The 20055-nt window shown below is 39.4% G+C and overlaps 1 protein-coding gene across 1 annotated transcript in view; it reads left to right on the top strand.

Moving 5' to 3' along the window:
* The window catches only part of LOC126094722 (WD repeat domain phosphoinositide-interacting protein 4-like), a 38553-nt gene extending 23155 nt beyond the window's left edge, over window positions 1–15398 (top strand). The window contains exons 7-8 of the mRNA XM_049909265.1: window positions 2911–3029; window positions 12055–15398. Of these exons, the coding sequence (XP_049765222.1) occupies window positions 2911–3029; window positions 12055–12167 (232 nt within the window). The 3' untranslated portion in view covers window positions 12168–15398. The remainder of the gene's footprint in view (window positions 1–2910; window positions 3030–12054) is intronic.
* Window positions 15399–20055: the final 4657 nt, after the last annotated feature.

Here is a 20055-nt window from a genome sequence, read left to right on the forward strand (position 1 = left end):
TCCCCCCTTAAGGAAGTGTTGGTTCGTAGTTTGATATATTTGACAACAATGAGTAATTTCAATAAATGAAAATTCCTGTCATAAGAGATCAATACAAATGCATTGGGATGTTGGAATAGCTTGCTGTCTTGAGCTGGAAGTTTGTTGCCAAAGTGGTAACTAAATTGACATTTACATCTGGACTATCCAAGCCTCAGCATGGTGGGCAGTTGCAAGTACATGGTGTGCTGGTATTATTTGTCCCCAATTTCTGTTCCATTCACAGATAGTATGGTTCATGCATTGTTCTGACACATGCAGCAGAAAACAGTCTTCACTAGCTTTTGAGCTCTGGTTCTTTTTCTGATAGAAAGTACACACATTCACACATTCAACCCCTGCCCCCCCTCCCTGACACACACACAAAAGCACATTATCATGGCCATGGTGTCTTTTTTGCAGCCTGGTGGTTGCAAGTACTGCCTCATACACAGCATTTATTCATCATAGTGTCAATGTAAACCATCGTGAGACAGTCAAAGAGATGTACAGTAACTCACAATTCGACAGCAGTCCACTTGCAGTAAAGTGCTGTTACCCTATTTCTAATCTACTTTCTAACTATGGGCCATTTGATTGGATGTCACAGTGGTGTTGCAAAATGGTTGGCTGGTCTTGTTTTCTTGGAAATGTTTGCTGGGCACACAACCTGAATGTAGGTATAAATATTTTTTTTAAGGAACTCTCAGAAGCTGAACTTTTCAACAAATTAACTTTAAGTTTGCTTTCATGAGCTGGAGAAAGAAACCACGTGTATTTGCAGATTTTAAGAAGAAGAGGAGAATTCCATATATATGTGAAACTTCCACATGCACTTGATCCATATGCCAAGGAGTTGGGATTTGGTGTGGTATAAGCATGGACCAGGATATTACATAGAATGGATGCATGGTGGAATACTACTTTGAGAATGATATTTTTCATTTCAGGGCTTGATAAAATATAGTTCAAGAAGTCCTGAGAATGGACAGAATCAGGTGCATGTGCAGATATATCACAGAAGAAACTACATAATATTTCCAAGAGGCAGGACCCAGTTTTCTTCAGGTGCAACTGTGACTAGCAGTTGTTGCTCACCAATTTATTCACTGTTTTGCTTGAAAAGTATAGGCACCAAGAGATGAAACTATAATGTCATCATAGAGGACATTGACATTCAGATCCCCTGTCTGAGAATCGAATCGTGGATCTCTCATGTGTGGCATGGGAAGATTCAGCTGTAAGCCATGGACCCTAGCTATTCACACAGGTGTGGTGTTGATGCTTGACTTAGATGTCCTGGCTTCGATTTCCCATCAGTGTTATCTCACTGAATATATTTTTACATACTTTTCTGAGTTGAAAATCTGTGCCTGTTAATTAACTTGCTACCTGTAAATATTTTGAGTGCTTCTTTAATGATGTGGTCCCAGTACGTGGAGGTGGGCAAGACTCTTTCTCTCTGTATTAATTCCATGTCCTGTATTAATACAGCAGATTTTTCTAGTGTCTTCTGTGAAATCTGTGTTGCTTGCATTTGCCTTTAACAGAGCAAAGTGTCTGGCCAATGTATAGTTTTCCACACTGACATGGGATCACATTTATTTCTGGTCTTCTTAGACCTAGATAATCTATTATGGAATCCAGCATTATTTGCACTGAGATGCTGTAGATTTCAAGGACACACTGCCAACAGAAGGCAAGAAAAACATTCTAATTGAGTTCTCCGTTCCTTCTGAATTCTCTCAAGTTGTGCTGGTTGAAGCAGTTGAAATACATACAGCTAACAACTCAATTAACACACACACACAGATTTTCAACTCAACAAAGCATTTCCATCAGCTTTTATGGCACTAAGGAATCATCGACTGAAGGCAGAAAAATTCTGTGGAATGACACTGAAGGAGAATCAAAACCAGGACATCTGAGTTGGGCACGTTGCCCGTGCACATTCATTAAGAGTCTACCTTTCCTGCACTGTGCATGCGGGGCCTGCCAGCTCACTTCTCTGACAGGGTTCTAGGTGTCAATGTCCCAAGTGATGACATTACAGCTTCACCTCTCAGTGCCACCTTTTTTTCTTTTGAGCCAGTGTATAAACTGGTGAGCCACGACAGCTAGCCATAGTTTCACCTTAGTTGAGCACCTGCCTTGTGGAAATATTATATCAGTTTGGACAATACGATCCAATCCTACATATGGGAACCTTTCAACAGAAACTTCAGACAGTGCAAGAGACAAATTACTGAGGCTTTGGTGAAGGATATGGTGTATTGGCTCTTGTTCCATATCATAGAGATATAGTTAATGAGTCTCAACCAGACAAGGGGTCCACCCAGGACTTTACAATATCACTAAAATAGGAGTACACACATGCACACACACTTATACTCATGCAAACGCAACTCACATACATAACTGCAGTCTCAGGCAACTGAAACCATACTGCAGCTCTGTGTGTGTGTGTGTGTGTGTGTGTGTGTGTGTGTGTGTGTGTGTGTATTTTTGGCAAAGTCATTACTGGCCAAAAACGTTATTTATTTGTGACAGTCTTTTTGTTATGCCTATCTGCAACTCAGCATCTCCACTATGTGGTGAGTGGCAACTTCTCTTTTCATGATATTGTTACATTCCATCTTGGATTTTCCATTGTTTAAAATAGGAGTGTGATTGGTAAAAAATTTATGTAGTTAAATTTAGTTTTCCTGAGCCAGTTTCTGTGAACTGTTGCAAGGGTATGGTACAGTAAACCAAAAGTTGTCATGTAGTTAAGAGTTGATGTACAACATTATTAAGTAAGATTCTTTCTGAATTACAATGTTTTATAAGAGAAACAATTTGTATCCAACTGAAAAAAATACTAATATAAGTGTTGTTTATTTTAATGGACAGTTTCTCTAAAATGGGCTTCCTCGGTAACTACGTGGAATCACAGTGGGCACTCGCCAATTTCACAGTACCCCCTGAATGTGCCTGTATCTGTGCCTTTGGATCTCGTACATCTGTTGTTGGTAAGTACCACCGTATGGAAATGTGCAAAAGTTGTTAAATGATGTATAGTCTCTGTAGGGTAATAGTCCTGTAAATTGTAAAACATGTTCACAAGTGCTGGTATTGGTATGTTATTACAGTTTCTTCACCAGGTGTTGTTTGAATGTTTGTGTGTTTCACCAGACTTTACAACTTTATTGAAAATCCAGAACAAATTATAACTCAGCAAACCAAACCTGGTTACTTGGTCATGTGGTACCACTGTCGCATTTACACCCGAGAAACAGACACGGGTGGTAGCAATAATATAAACTGAAGTACTCCTGCAAGTGGAGTGCTGTCACATGCTACACCTCTTTACATATCACTGAATGAAATATCTATTTAGAAAAAGAACAGGAAAAAACACATAAACAATGTAGGAAAAGGCAGATTGCTATTTACCATAAAGAAAATATGTTAGATTGCAGACCGGCACAGTTGAGACACTTATGCAAAGCTTTTGGCCACAGCCTTCATCAACAAAAGAAAAATAGAGAAATACTCATCATTCTCTCACACAAGCAAGCACAACTCGTACGCTCTTGACTGCCAAATTCGGCAGCTCAGACCAGGATACCTAAGACATATAGTATTTCTCATCTTAGCTGCCAACTCTATTTGAAACTGTACTGACTGATTTTATTATATTATCAGTTTCCCATCTGTCAGGGAATCTTTCCTCCAGTAGTCATCACACACTGTTTTGGCTGTTTTGTGGTCTACTGGTTAGAATAATTTGGCCGGTAATGCCAAGGTCATGGATTAGAATCTAGGCAACCACTTCAGATTTTTTTCTGGTGGAAAGGCCTGGAAGGCAGTTCTCCCAGGTGAAAAGCTTCTTGAATATAAAAGCAGCAAACTTGACATGCAGTTCACTGCATTAATGTTACATTGAAAGGATTGCACCAGGCACAAACAACATTCGTTTATTAGGAGCAAAAGCATGAGCTTTTGTTTATTTGGGTTAGAGAATGATATGCTTGATGTATTAAGGGTGTAGTTCTCATTCTTCACGAGGTTCCAGACAAATTTTGTAGGATTCAAGTCTAGATGGCACAATGGAAGTAGGTAGGGAACCATTTTCTTGCAAAATATTGTCAGTGTAGTAAAGATGAGAAGGTTTGTGTTCCTTAATTAATCCCAGAAGTTTGGCTTTCCTTGTCACTGTATATTTTTAATTTTTTCTGTTCATTCCTGTAATATTCATAAAGGAAAAATGACCACAGAATGAAATTCTACATTGATAGCAGTCAAAAATTGCATGGCACTGTTTTTTTGACAATACTTGTCAGACACTGTACTTTTCAACATTTATTCACAGTTTGATGTGTATGAAAAATAAATCGTGACGCGTTTATTCATCCACCTTTTAAAATCAAATCCCATTGGTGCAACAGTTTTCTCTGGGTTTCTTTGCTGTCTTTGAGTCCTGTCTTGTGTGACAATAACTGTGAAGTTTTTGCAGGAACAGTTTTCTTTGTATTAGTTATAATCCCAAAAAAATTGTCTAATATATCATCAGTGAAATATTTGTTGTGCACATTCTACTTCTTTTGATTTGGGTTAGGTACTTGAATACAACCCCAGTTGACATTGTGTCCATCCTTCCACAATTTGCACACATTGACCTACTCCGGTTTCAATTTCCATCATTTGTTTGCATTTCCTATCAACTTCTCTGTTGGAACTCTCACACCTTCGTTGTTCTCATTGTAGGTAAAATTAATGATGTTGGCAGCAAGTTGTGGCTTACCATGAAAGTATTTTTCGTGGTCACTTTTATTCTTGCACTGTGTTTTGTGCTTGCACTGCAAGGTAACAGTGTGTGTTTCTTTACCTTGTGATTACTGTGCCATGAAGTGGGTGCTTTAATGGTCTGATATACTTAGGCTGGATTTCAGCATACGACTGAGAGTGAAGCTGGCTGGGCCTGACAGTGTAAGCTGTCAGTCGGCTGGTAGAGTGCACTGTGGAGAGGCTACATGCACATCCGAGAGTGGAGGCCTCTGCCAGGGCTAGCACCTTGCAATTTCCATGACGTGCTGTACAGCTGCGTGACCAAATCACTGGTGTGGAATCTGACATGGGTCACTGCACTCCTCCCCCCTTGGGGGTGGGGCATTGCTTATTCCTGGGCAAGGACTGGATGGCCACAATTGGAGATGGTACCCATGTCCATGGAGGCCCCACAGGCGAGATGGAACAGCAATTCCCAGTCAGTAGAGAACTTGGAATATGGGTGAAACTGGACTTGCCCAGATGCCCCCCTGTGTGAGTATGAGCTGACGGGACTGGTAACAGGCATTCCAAGCCGGGATTCATAGCGGCATCCGGTGGTGACGGGGGAGTTGGAGGCGGCTCCACCACAGGATACATCGAACCGGCAGGAGGCGTGTCTACCAGTTGGAGGGGCACCAGAGCTGCTGACAGTGGCTGTGTTGTTGAAGGCTCATCGGATGGAACTGACACAGGTGGAAATTGAGGCTAGAACACTGTTGAATAGACGCCAACTGGCAACCAACGCACAAGTGAAGGTGTAGCAGGAATGGGTGGGTGGGTGCCCACCTGGACACAGAGGTGATTTTGATGGTGCTGTACCTCTTGGTCTCTTCTCCCGAGAGTGTAGACGAGACGGCCATTCAGACACGTGCTGGTTGCCAGTAACCAGCAGGTATGCCGACCAAAACCGCGAGCCCAGACTGCTATACCTGGCGGAAAGTGTAGCACAGGTGAACACAATGATGGACAAGAATCCAGATGGAGGAGATGGAGCAGCGTCCACAGTTGGCACCTGTGGAGAAGCTCGGCAGGGGTACAGGAACCAATAGCGGTCGTCCATTAGGCCATCAGAAAAAACAGTAATGCCTCCTCGGCAGTAAAGTCCTGCAGATACTTCTTAATCTGGTCTTAAAAGGTATGAACCATGCAGGCAGCTTCCCTGTTACATTGGGGTTGGAAGGGAGGGTAGTAAACATGGCGAATGCCCGATTGCATGCAGAAATCATGATATGCATGGGACAGGAACTGAAGTCCATTATCGAAATGGGAATAGCCATGAGACTTTCAACAAAAAAAATTAGAAAGAGACAGAATGGTACCTATAGTACTGGTGAAGAACATTGAACCATGTATGGAGAACATGTCAATGACAATCAGCCAGAACACATTCAGAAATGGACTTGCAAAATCCACATTAGTGCATTTCCAGGGCGTTTTTGATGGAGGCTGCGGGGAAAACAAAGCCTTCTCAACTACCTGTTGACTAGCACACTGGGGACTCACAGTAACCAAATACTCCAGTTCCCAGTCAATGCCTGGCCAGTACACATATGTGTGAGTCAAGGATTTGGTTCGGGAAACACCCCAGGGAGCTGTGTCATCCATGGAGTGGAGGAGGAGCCCCTCAAAGACTGAGAGATGATGATGCAAGACAAATTAGTAATGAAGCAGATCAGATGTGTGGCCCAGAGGACAAGGCAACCAAACCTTCTGGGTGAGGTGGATGACCTGCTTCAGGGCAGGGTCAGATGTTGCAGCCTTGGTGACCTGGGTACTAGCGATCATTTGATGAGAGGCGACATCCAAATGAAAACACACGCGCTCCTCTCGATCAAACTCGCGATCCGGACCGACGGGGCCAGTCTGAATAAGATGCCTAAATTGGCATGGTGCCCCGTGGGACAAAAATGGATGTTACAATGGTATTTGGAGAGGAATGAGGCCCACTGCTGCAACATGTGGGCCACTTTATTGGGGATCCAGACAGATGGACTGAATAATGAAACAAAAGGCTTGTGGTCTGTAATGAGTTCCAATTTTGTGCCATGCAAGAAGGTGTGAAATTCGATGAGTGCATACCCAATGGCTAGAGCCGCCTTCTCAACCTGAGAGTACTGAGCTTGTGCCGGACTGAGAGTTTTGGATGCAAAAGCCAGGTTTGTTAGGATCAAAAGTAGCTAGACATGGTGCCAACCTGAGGTGCTCCTTCCTAACCTAACCTAACCAGCGTGGAAAAGGCCTAGTTGCACGCTGGAGACCAAGCAAAGGAAGAACCCTTGCGGAGAAGGAGGTAGAGAAGGTATGCAACAATTGACACCAATGGTAATTGGCAGTTTTGTACAACAACAAGGGATGTGACAGGTCCATAATGGCCTTGACCAGATTCACCAAGGGCTGGACAACCTGCTGTGATATGGTGTGGTACAGACACTCAAGAGAGGGTTGGAGAACTTTAGACTTCTGTAGATTGCAATGCAGACCCACAGCCTAAAGATTTTCAACAAGAGCCCAGAGATTGTGCGGTGGTCACTCACATTATGTCTGGTAACGGTAGTGTCATCCAAGAAGTTGAAACAGGATGGAATAGTGGATATGACCTGTTCCAGATAGTGTTGAAAAATTGCAGGGGCACTTGCCATGTCAAACATTGACCATTGGTACTGATATAAGCTGAAAGGTGTATTAAGAACCTTGATACAGTTTGACTCCTCATCCACGGGTGACTGGTGATATGATTTGGAAAGGTCGAGTTTGGAGAAGAACTAAGCCCCTGCTAAGTGTGTGAACAGCTCTTCTGAATTTGACCGTGGGTATGTGTCAGTCGTGGACCACGAATTCACGGTGACTTTAAAATCACCACAAAATCACAGTTTGCCAGAGGGTTTCACAATGATAACAAGGGGTGTGGGCCATGATCTAGAGGAGGGTACTGGGAACCATAGATGAGAGACAAGTGAGTTGGTCCAGTTTTGCCTGGTCTTGGGAGCATTGGGAACTTGTACGGTGTTGATAACCTTGATGTTGAGTGCCCCACAAATCATCATCACCACCACCACAATGCTAACAGGAGGCAGCAGCTGGAACACAGTTTAGGTGCTGCATGGAAGCCGCTGGATCTGCCGGCTTGCAGTGCCACTCTGTCGTCCTCCCCAGTCGCAGTGGATGCAGCCAGACTACCCTGCACCACAGTGACATTGCACCATGCTTACAGCTGTTGACTAGCGGAATGCAAGACCTCATACGTCTGGGCAATGGACGACAACACCTGGTCAAGGGAAGGGTGCCCATTGTCAGACTGCCTTATATGGGGTGGAGCTGATGATGACTTCACGAACCATAGCATCTGCATACAACTCTTTTGATTTGGACATGAGAAAATAGCAATTGCGACTAAAGCTGTGGAGAGCTGTGTCCCAGGCACAATTAGACTGATGAGTCTGTTTCTTGGATTGGTAGAATTCATCACTAGCAGCCATGATGTGCATGTGGCGGCAATCGTACGATCATAACAATAAGCATAAATTGTCAAAAGAAAATGAAGAAGGTCCCTGAAATGGGGCAACTGCCACAACACCTGACACGAGATGGGAGAAATCCATTACAAAAACAACGCACAACATACCTGTCATCCGTAATGTGGATGGTGTGGAATTGTTACCGTAAGTGTTGTTCGTACACTGTCCAATCTTCCGTTGCTTCATCACGGGAGAAATCCATTACAAAAACAACGCACAACATACCTGTCATCCGTAATGTGGATGGTGTGGAATTGTTACCGTAAGTGTTGTTCATACGCTGTCCAATCTTCCGTTGCTTCATCATACGGTGGAAACAGAGGACTAAACATAGCTGGAGACAAAGGGGGGGGGGGGGGGGAGAGCAATGGCGGCACAGCCTATCGCATGACCATACTGAGTTTAGTTTGTTGTTGCACCAACATTTTAAGCTGAGCTTCCTCGTCACAACAAGAAAAATGTCACAACAAAATACGTAAAGCAACCACACAACAAATCGTGAGAAAAACAACTCTACTCATCACCAGTGTGTTTTAACTAAAAGAACACACAGATAATAACAAACACAACACTTTATTACTTCAAGAATACTGATGCAAGAAAACACTTGCCATGGAGTGGCTGAACTACTTGTCTGAGGTGCATAGGCTGAATGTCAGCATACGACTGAGCACGAGGCTGGCTGGGCCTGACTCTATAAGCCATCGGCGAGCCGGTAGAGTGCACTACAGAGAGGCTGTGTGCACATCTGAGAGTGGAGGCCTCTGCAATGCCAGTGTCTTGCGATTTCTGTGGTGTGCCGTACAGTTGCGCTCCTGCATCGCAGGTGTGGAATAGTCTTATACGGGGCACTAAAGCCTTGAACCACCTTCCTTATTCCGGTAACTTGCTGCCTTCAAATCATTATCTTTTCTCCTCCCTTAAGGCGCACACAAGCAGAGTTAAATTTTCCACCAATGAGCAGGTGCAGAAAGAGGCTCTGAAATGGGATAGTAGCAGGTGGGAGAGTACTTTGAGGAGGGCATAAAGATGATTGTGCTGGCACTCAAGACATGCATAGGAGAGGACAGTGATCCTGTGAAAAAAATAGTCGACAAGTATATCAACATCCTGTAATTTTGTGTTAGACACGCTTTTTCTTAAAAGAAGTAGAAGGAAGAAGAAGAAGAAGAAGAAGAAGAAGAAGAAGATCTGGTACATGAGTACATGTACTTTCTGAATGTACCTCGTACTTAGTTCCTATTTCTTCTATAAAACAAGCATAGTGTTCACTGTTCACCTAGCAAGTATTGTAAGTGGCTTGAGTGTTTTAATTTTGTGGAACATTTTCATAGTCAGCTCACTGGACAAAATATTAGTCTCCCCCTCACTTTGAAAAAAGCACCCTGGTGTCTTTTGGGAACTGTAGATGATTTAGAACTGGTCCTAGGTAGTCTGTGACTGTTCAATCCAGACATAAGTCATTACTGTGAAGTGAAATGAATGTGCTAGTCAGTTGTGTGTGATCAGCACAGTAAGACGGGTTGATTTTGATATGTGATAGCATGGCAAAAGCAGCAATAGTATTTGAACATGACTACACCATAAATGGAGGTGCCCAATTTGCTGGTGAATCAAGGTGTACTTTGCAACATTCCTGTAAGGAATGGTGTACTGCTCACTCAGCAGTGGTCGTAAAGAGATCATAGCTGACAGGGACCAGAGAAGGAAGAGTGTCACACCTTGGTTTCAAACCTGACAGGAATCAACACCTCAGTGAATGTGTGTCTGTCTTGACCAGTTTCTGAGTGAACATTGTGATGGGAACTGGATTCGGTAGACATACAGAGTTGGCTACCTTGCAATAGGCTGCCACTTGCAGGAGCACATAAAGCTGCACATTCTTAATTGGCAAAACGGCATGGAAACTGGATGGTAACTTTGGGGTGGCTGTCATACCGTGACTTGGGCACATTCATTCAGATTACTGTGAACATGAACAGGTTATTTATTTCAATATTCTACATCTTTGTGACGAATATGCTGTGAATAATCTCACCTTGCAAGATGACAGCAGCCATCTTCACAGAGCTGTGTGCACATGTCCCTAGTTTGAGGAATACTCTGGCACTCTATCACACCTTGCTAAATCCTGTAGAAAATGTCCAGGATTAATTAGAAAAGCAGGTCAAATGCAGCACATGGTATCCACTGGCAGAAGTAAAGCTGTGAGGACGGGGCGTGAGTCGTGCTTGGGTAGCTCAGTTGGTAGAGCACTTTCCCGCGAAAGGCAAAGGTCCCGAGTTCGAGTCTCGGCCCGGCACAAAGTTATAATCTGCCAGGAAGTTTTATATCAGCGCACACTCCACTGTAGAGTGAAAATTTCATCCTAGAAACATCCCCCAGGCTGTGGCTAAGCCATGTCTCCGCAATATCCTTTCTTTCAGGAGTGCTAGTTCTGCAAGGTTCGCAGGAGAGCTTCTGTAAAGTTTGGAAGGTAGGAGACAAGGCACTGGCAGAAGTAAAGCTGTGAGGACGGAGCGTGAGTTGTGCTTGGGTAGCTCAGTTGGTAGAGCACTTGCCCGCGAAAGGCAAAGGTCCCGAGTTCGAGTCTCAGCCCGTCACACAGTTTTAATCTGCCAGGAAGTTTCAGTATCCACACAGTTTAATAGGTCTTTGAGATCTTAATCACCAATGGGCTTGGCTCGACAAGGTGTACCTGAAGAAATACTACCCTCTTTGAACTGAGGCCATTATCAAGTCTAGGAGCAGTGTTAAGAGTCACACGATTTTTACGTGTTGTCACCTGATGACTAAGTTTTCGTCCAGTGTGCTAACAGAGTTGTTACCATATTTTTAGAGCAATGTTCTAAACATACTACTAAGTTCTTACATTATGTGACTAATATTAATCTAAATGAAACAGTTGTAGAAAGCTATTATATTAAGTATGTTGTGGTTACTAATAGAATATTCTCTTAACATCTCTCAGCACAAGTATGTGATGCATGCTTGGTTGAAACAAATAAACTGAATATAAACGAATGAATGATTTAAAAAAAAGTTTTATTGTAGGATATATTTTGTCATCCCACTTGAGAATGGTCACTATTCAAGCTCTATTTCTGGTCCCCCCTCCACACAATTCCCTTTTCATGGCTGGACCCTCCTACACACAACCAGCCTCTCATGTCTCCCCCATCCTGCCGCTCCAGCTCCCTTCCAGCAACATTTCTTTTTACTAGCACACTCGAATGACATAACAAAATATGTTTTAACTTTGAAAATGCCTTTTCTGACCATGGCCCCGAAACTAGTGACGTGGGAGAAGACTGGTACTGGCTTCTTACAAATCTGTTACTGCAAATGCTAGTCACTTTTTCTCCCATGATGTGCTTTGTAGGCTTACACTCTCATCAAGTAGTTTCCCTGTATTGCTCAGTTTTTTTTCTGTGATCGTGTTTTAAGAATGACCCTTTTAACTGGAAGTGTAATAATCGCTTTTGAACTTCATAAAATATTGAACATACTAGAATATTTGAAGCTCAGGGGAAGAATTTGATAACTGACACACATTCCTTAAACACAGTCCAGGCTGTTTAGTAGATGTAAAAAGTTAAACAGACAGAACAGAATTATTTTTCTTGCAATTGTGTGCAGTATTAATCAAAGTTTTAGTGTTTATTTGCTGTTTTGTGATGTTAATGATGCTCATTACTAAATGTTTCAGCGGTGTGCTTGGATGGCACGTTCCATAAATATGTCTTCAATTCCGATGGCAATTGCAACCGTGAAGCATTTGATGTTTTCCTTGATGTATGTGAAGATGATGACACTTGCTGACAGCAGCCAGTGGTTCACAAAAACAGGAAAAGAGTAACTTCTGTACATAGTACATTACAGACTGTGTGTCTAGAACTGCTTGCACTCCCCTGCAGGAGGATATTTACAGCTATATTTTACACAACTCATTTGAAAGTGAACTGTTGTCCTTTTGTGCTTGCTATTTGTCGATTTTTGCTTTTGTACAAATATATTACAAATGTGTATTTAATGTGTTGACTGCTGTCCAGTAATGGAAAATTGTGTTTATTTTGTCTCGAGACATGCTTTCAGAGAAGCATTGTTTCATCTGTATACAGTCTTAAAAAGCAGCTATGCACAAATTATTGTTTTCTTGTAAATACAGCCAAGGGTTATGTGTGCTAATTCCACTGCCACCAGTTGTACATAAAGTGCACAGAAAATGGAGAAACAACAAATAATTTGTTTACTATACAGCTAATGGGATATTGTGTACGAATGTGTTCATTGTTAGCTAAATGACAGACATAAATGGTGTTTGATGAAAAGATCTTTAAATTTAAAATTACGCATTTTGCTAAACATGGTGCACATATTGGTGGTTTTCCACATGATGGATATTTGTGTGTCACTTTCAGGATTTTGTGGAATGTGAAGGAGACAATGTGATTGTTTTTAGGGTAAGTGGATCTCTGCCAAGTTTGCAGTTTTTATGTGTAATCCACAGAGTTCCTGCTGTTCTGGAATTAGTTGCTAGTTTCGTTAGTTTGGATATGTGTACTGTTGGTTCTGTTTCAGCATGAAATAAATCCTACAAAAAGCATGACTTAGATGTTAGGAATGTCTGTCTGTGTAAAAGAACCAATATCTAAGGAAGTTTTTAGGTTGTGTTGAATTTCTCCCTATCATATCTGTACATTACATCAGGTGTGAGGTACTGCTGTAAAGGAATTGTCACAATGTGATACTATTATTGAGCATTCTCAATTCATCCATGATATAGCATGGCATAAAAATGCCGCTTAAAAGTAATCACATATAGTTTTTTCCAGGTGATTCATCAGAAGATAAAATTAGGGCATCTGTAACATATTATATTTTCTGAATACCAGTGTGACTGGTAGTGGAACTGATAAAAGTGAATGTTTTACTTAAATATTTAATTTTGATTTTTGTAAGCCATGAACTTACAAAAATTTCTTTGTTCTGATTTTTGTTCTTCTTTGTGTTTGTATACTTTCCTGTAAGTGTTGTAGCTAAAATAGAGTAGTTCTTGGAAACATTCAGTCAACCAGTTGTAATAAATCTTATTCCCTAGCATATTTTTTGTGTCATGCCCACTAATTATAATGTGAAAGCAAGATAAGGTGTTCGGATGTAAGTTGGACATACTTGTTAACTGCTTCATGGAGAATAGCCTTCTTTTACAGTATGGTTATAAATAGTTCTTCACTTCAGGCAAGAGAAGAAATTACTGCTTATCTTCTCCGGTATGATTCAACATTTGTTGTTCTATTTCCTCCAGTAGATGTTTGTGGTGTAATGTACTACTGTTCCTCTCCTCCTTGCTGAGCATTTCTTCCATTTATGTCTCTGTGATGTTCATGTATTCTACTCATATGGCATGCTTTCCCTTTCATTGACCCAGTAAGTTGGTTTTGTTGGTGAAGTATAATAAAACCTGGGCATAAGTTAAGTTTTAACTGTGCTCAGTGTCAACAGATTCTAGAACATGAAATAACATTTCTTGTCAGCTTCCATTTTTTCCATGCCTTGCCTTAATTTTTTAAATGTTGTTAAATGTAATACCAGTATCTTTGTAATAAGTATATATCAAAGTTTGTAATATATCACTATTGATTAGTGGGCCATCAATCATTAAGTTACTTCTGCAAATTGTTTAGTAGTTGTAGCATATTCTTTGACTTTTCATGAGTGAAATAGTGATAACAAATCATAGTTATTTCTTATTTGAATCTGTTTATTTGAAAATTTTTGGTGAATCCTTATTTAATCAGTTTGTTACAACTATTGAAAGCAATTCTCTCACAATTTCTCTTTAGTCTGTCTTTTATTTACTTGCCTCTACGCTACTATTTATACTGAACTATTATTTTAGTTCTTTATTCTATTGTAGCACTGCATATATTTTTTACACTTATTAATTAAAAACAAATTCATACAGTTACCAGTTGATAAATTAATGTATGTAGGAGACCTGTGTACAAAGTGAGATATTTAATGTGACTAATTAGTGACACACATTTCAATTTAATAAAATGACAGTAATTTGAGCAGAACTGCCTTATTGCACTGCATAGCATTCTGCAGCTCTTGGAAGTGCATCCTCTTGCAAGCAGTACATTTTTATCAGTGATAATTTTTAAAGATAAGCCATAGACTGATGTCAGTGTACATTTAGAAAAATGTATGTTTGTCTTCCATTTCTAGAAATTCAGTAAAATGGTTTCTGTCAAAATTAGTCTTATTTATATGTTCTGAGTACCTGACAATCTGTTAATAACAATTTCTCTCTTTCTTTTATGTTGTAGTTATATATTAAGAAGTCATTTAATTTTTTATCTAACTTGATAAATAGATTTTTATTGCTTCAATTAAGTTACATTTGTTGACAGTGTGTCAAACTGAGTCAATATGTTATTGGTTTTATTACATAAACTTGGTTAAAGGTTATCTCAGTGTAAATATACTAAGCCATGCAGTATGTTTGTAGTATTTTGCCGTATCTGTGTGAAATAGTTGAATAAGAATAAAATAATCATTTGTGGCAGATTAAAATTGAGCACCAAATCAGAACTCAAAATACAGATCTATTATCCAAACATGGCTCATAGACAGGGTGAAAGCTTCATTCAGCCAGTATATTCTCCACATTTCTGCAAATTCCACCTAAGTGTTCCTACACATATATTGCAGAGTGAAAATTTTGTTTAAGAAATAGCACTTCAAACAAGTTTTTCAACTTGGGAAACCAGTATGCAACACACTCACTTTGGGGTTTGTAAAACTGAGATAGAGGCACTGAAAGTTTGGAACTTTGAATAATTACAAATTGCTTGCTCAGATGGCTGTGTTGCCTGTGGAAGACAAGTATCTAGGGACATGTCTGTCTGGCACACGGTTTTCATTTTCCCACTCCAGAGTGCACATTTCAGTTTAGGAGAATAAAATAACTTCATTTTCAACATCTTCCTCCCCTTTGCTCATATACCAGCATCTTAATCAAACAGTTCTAAATGTTTGTATGTACATCCTCTATTTGCTTACTGTATAATCCACTTTCTCAGTAACTAAAACTTGAAATAGATATAGAATTTCACATTAAAATTTAGCTTTGACTTCACAAGTTGCATTAGTCAGCAGAAGTTAAATCTAGAGATAAAGTGGGTGAGCCAAAATTCAGTTACCAACAATGGCTTTTTTGCTGGAAGAAGTATTGTGTAATGGACAGCAGTCACCTGATTCTGTGATACAAAGCCTTGCTTACAGAATTCAAATGTGCTGATTTAACTTGTTTGTATACCCTAAAAATAATTTTCCCTTTTGAGATGAATCCTCTATGAGCAGTGCCTTTCTCTTTGAAAGAGAGATTGCTGTCTTGACATGGACCTTCGAGGACCAAATTTTGTTTGGTGTATGAGAATTTTTTTTCAGTTCATACAAATGACTTGTGTTCTATTTTTTTTTTTATCTAAGTGCATGTTACTTTTGTTATAAACTCTGCAAAAACTGAATTTGTTGTGCTCATAAGTAGGTTGCATGCCAACTTTCCTGCTGCATACTGAAACACATTGTATTTCAGATGTTGATCTCAGATGTCATCTCCCTGTATTTCATCTGATTTTGTCCTTTGCTTCTTTCTTAATTTGCTGATAATTTCATCTATTTTCAGTGTCGTCCAGTGTTCCAGGCCCCCTCCTACCTCACCCTTCTCTTCCTTGTGTGAATTATGTACGTTATTTGAAATGACTTTAGTAGAATTGCATCATGCTTTAACCGTTTCCTCTGAATGATGCCTTATGCACTTTGACAATAAATATACATCTCTTTTATCCTTCCATTGCACAACCAACACCATATCTTCAAAGATATGTCAGTGAATTTTTCATCATTTCTACTCTGTATGGAACATTTATTTTGACACCAAGCCTCATTTCAGCTGTCAGGGAGGAAATGTTGACAATGTGCTCTTCGGCATGAGCATTTGGTAGAATTTGAATGATCGATACAGCATAGTTTCAAGCTATATTTGTGTGGCGTATTCTATACATCTGGAACTCCTCACCAGGGACAAAATCAGTAATTACAAATTCTAACATATATCCCAGAAAAGACTTACTAATGCCCAAGGCCATTAAAAATTGGGAAATTTAAATTATCATAGCTGATTGTATCCAAGAGATCGACAATACGTACATATTCTGCGAAGACTGTAAAGTGCAAGGTAAAGGATACTTAGCATGCTACCACACAAAGGCTTCCTTCCCATTCCAATCATGTGTGAAGTGCAGAAGGAACAACTGCTTAAATGCAGTGACAAGGCTTAAAATCTTCTCTTACTCCTAGCTGAAACAGACAGCAAGCTAGGAAAATGCTACTGTACCTGCACATTAATCAACCTCACAGAATAGTTAAACATTTTTATGCATCAATTACAGAACTGAAAAGCAAAGTGTGTAAGATAAGCATGAATATAATGATACAGTTTTCTCCATGGTGTTGAAATTATAGGATTCAAGCTACTTACTGAATAGCATGTTGACAGAGCAACCCATCATGTTACCAAACATATGTACTGCCTCTTGCTGAGCAGTTTTGCATAACCTGCTTTAGACAGTTGTCTTCAACAGAAATATTCTGCACTACCCATGTAATTATTTATTATTATTGACATTCTGTCAGATCTTTCCTTACAATATATATGTATTAGTTAGTCATCTTCAAAATTACTTTATAGCAATAATCAACTGAAACCCCTGTTCAATGTGAAAACTCTGATCAAAAATTAAAGTTGACAGAATCTCCTATGTAATCTTTCATCCTCAGTTCTTATCATCAAGAGAGAAATTCCACTCAGCTTCATCATATACTGCTGATTTGTTTACCATAAAATACTTCTTGCTGCCATCTGATTCACTTTAGTTTTGCTTTGAAACATTGTTTTGTGTAGATTCAAATGGAGAGATGTTTGTGAAAAATTCAAAGTTCCTGAAATCTTCACTCTGTTGATTGTTTCCCATTGCAGTGGATAATATAGATGTTTGTCATGTAAGAATAAGAACATGAACTTAAAAACACTTTCTTGAAATTTTGCTATGTTATACCAGACAAGCATTATAAGCAGAAAACAAGTAATACCACCCAGAACAGGGTGCCGGAGACGAGTAATCACAGTCTCTTTTAGTATGACCAAAATAGGGTTCTATTTGAAGAGAATACATATCTACCTATGGCAGATGTAGTTATGAAGTCTGTGTCTACTTTCCAGATATTGAATTGCAATTTAAAGTTTGCTCTCATAATGACTGTAAAAATTTTGCGTAATTTGTTTATATTGAGTAATATGTTCCTATACCAGTTGCAAAGAATCTTTTTAAAAGAGGACTACATAAATGCATAGGCAACAATTAATGCACTTGGCTGTGAGTACATTGACATTAATTTTGTTCTGTTATTTTTATGTTTGAAATAGTGTTAACCCATCATTTTTGCCAATTTAAGAGTTTTAGTTTGTCTTTTTAATGTCTATTGACATTTGAAGAACCAAACTGTTGAATTATATGTGATCAGTCAAAATTATGTAACATGCCGGTACTTGTACCAAGATTTATTCAAATTTTTTTCCATGGTCTCAGGGTTCTTATGCGATGGCGGTTAACAAAGCATATACTTCATGAACAGTAAAAGCCCTAAGGGTTTGGAGGAGCCTAAATCCTCATTGTATCCTCTGTATCCTTTCTTCCTGAGGCACTAGTCACACAAAATCATACGAGAGTCTAGAAAGTCTGAAAGGAAAGAGAGATGGTGGTATTGAGTTGAAGCTTAGAGTAAGTGTATGGGATAATGCAGTTTGTAAAATATTTGGTTATAATGCCCGTCAAGCATACAATTTGAACTTTCCATCAACCTCATGTATACTTGCAAATGAATAGAATAACACCAGAACCTTTAATCAGAAGTTTGCAGATATCAGCTTTCCCCTCATTCTCTCTCTCTCTCTCTCTCTCTCTCTCTCTCTCTCTCTCTCTCAAAAATATATGTCCATAACCTTTATACTATCTGTGGTGGATTTTTGTTTTACAATAACATCATCTCCCAGCAACCTCAAACTTCAGTCACACTTTTGTTTTTAATGTAACTGTCAATTTATAAAGGAAAAATGTTAATTAGTGACACAGTGTGTATTAGTGTAGAGAGAAATGGAAATTGTATGCATTCTTAAACATTTGAAACCAAAAAAGAGGAAATAAAAAATGACAGCTGGTAGAATGTAATGCAGCATCAGAAAAGTTGCCGTGCAACAGAAATTAAACAATGGAGATCAGCTGAGAATGAAGTTACCATACAAGAGATTAGAAAAACGTAATAAAGAAGACAATGGCAAGAACAGAAAGAATGTGTATCTACAGATGGAAGAAACATAGAAGGACTGAGTAGTAGTACAAATTACTGTAAGTAACCAGGAGGAGAGTGCTAAGAGCCTAGAGAACAGATTTTTGTTTGTGAATTTCTGAAGAGCAGGTGGTATTCAGGTAGCTGATTACATGAACAGTCATCCATGTACCCTCGTGTTAACAGACTACACTCTTTGGCTGTATGCATTTTTTTGTAACTAGAAGGTGTGAATATGTTAATGAACACTGTCCTGAGTGTTCCTCAATTCCTGAGTGTCTGATCCATTATCAGCTTATGCTCTTTAATTACACAGTCCTATTTATCATTATTAATAACCAAATTGTATTTAAAATAACCATACTGCTTGTCTTTTGTTTTTCGTTTTTGTTGGTGACTCATTGTTCCAATTTATAGAAACAGTTTTCGCATGAAATGGTGAAAAAACGGTAGCTTATACTTCTGCCATTACAGATATCCCAAAAAGGAAGATGGTTCTTGCTGTTTTTTATATTCCAAACAAAGCTAATTTTTGTATTTGCTTAAATGTTGAGTTTTATTGGACTGGATGCTCTGTATTGGATCTGTAGTGATCGTAAAGTAATCATCTTTAATCAGGAATGTTGCCTTTCGAGTTATCTACAACAGAATTTCTGATTATGGTAACACGCGCAATTTTGCTGAGGAATTGCAATGTCCATATTAGTGTTAGTTACTCAATTAATGATTTGTTGACATGTTTCAGTTTGTCCCCTTGTGGTTGATGTACTATTTAAAGCTACCAATACTAACTTTAAAAAATCTTCCAGCAAGAATATTCCACTATAGAGAGCATGGTCATCTGTATCCAAATTTTTGATACCAAAATTTCTTCTCTAAACGCAACCATGAGTAAACTGCAAATGATTTTTAACCATTAAAAAAATAACTATACAATTAAAAAAAAATAGAATCATCAAAATAATGCACCAGTGTTTGGTGATTTGTAGAACTGTCCATATATGATTTTACTGCTGTTTTTAGCCACCATTTTTAATTCTTAGTTGTGCAGGCAATTCACAGGTGCTGTGAAACCCTGAACGTACTAACAGTTACACTTTTACTATAATATATACCAGAGATTTCTTTTGTTGTTGTTATGCTCTGATGGTTATACAGTGTGGCATGTAGTCCGTTTCTTCACCTGCCTGTAAATGGGTTTCGGCCCGTGGATTTAACATATGAGACTCTGCCATTCTAACCAGTGTGGGATTCTACACAAATAAGATTCAGATTTTCCTAGAATATCTCAAAA

The sequence above is a fragment of the Schistocerca cancellata genome, chromosome 8 (genome assembly GCF_023864275.1).
Source record: "Schistocerca cancellata isolate TAMUIC-IGC-003103 chromosome 8, iqSchCanc2.1, whole genome shotgun sequence".
NCBI lineage: Eukaryota > Metazoa > Arthropoda > Insecta > Orthoptera > Acrididae > Schistocerca > Schistocerca cancellata.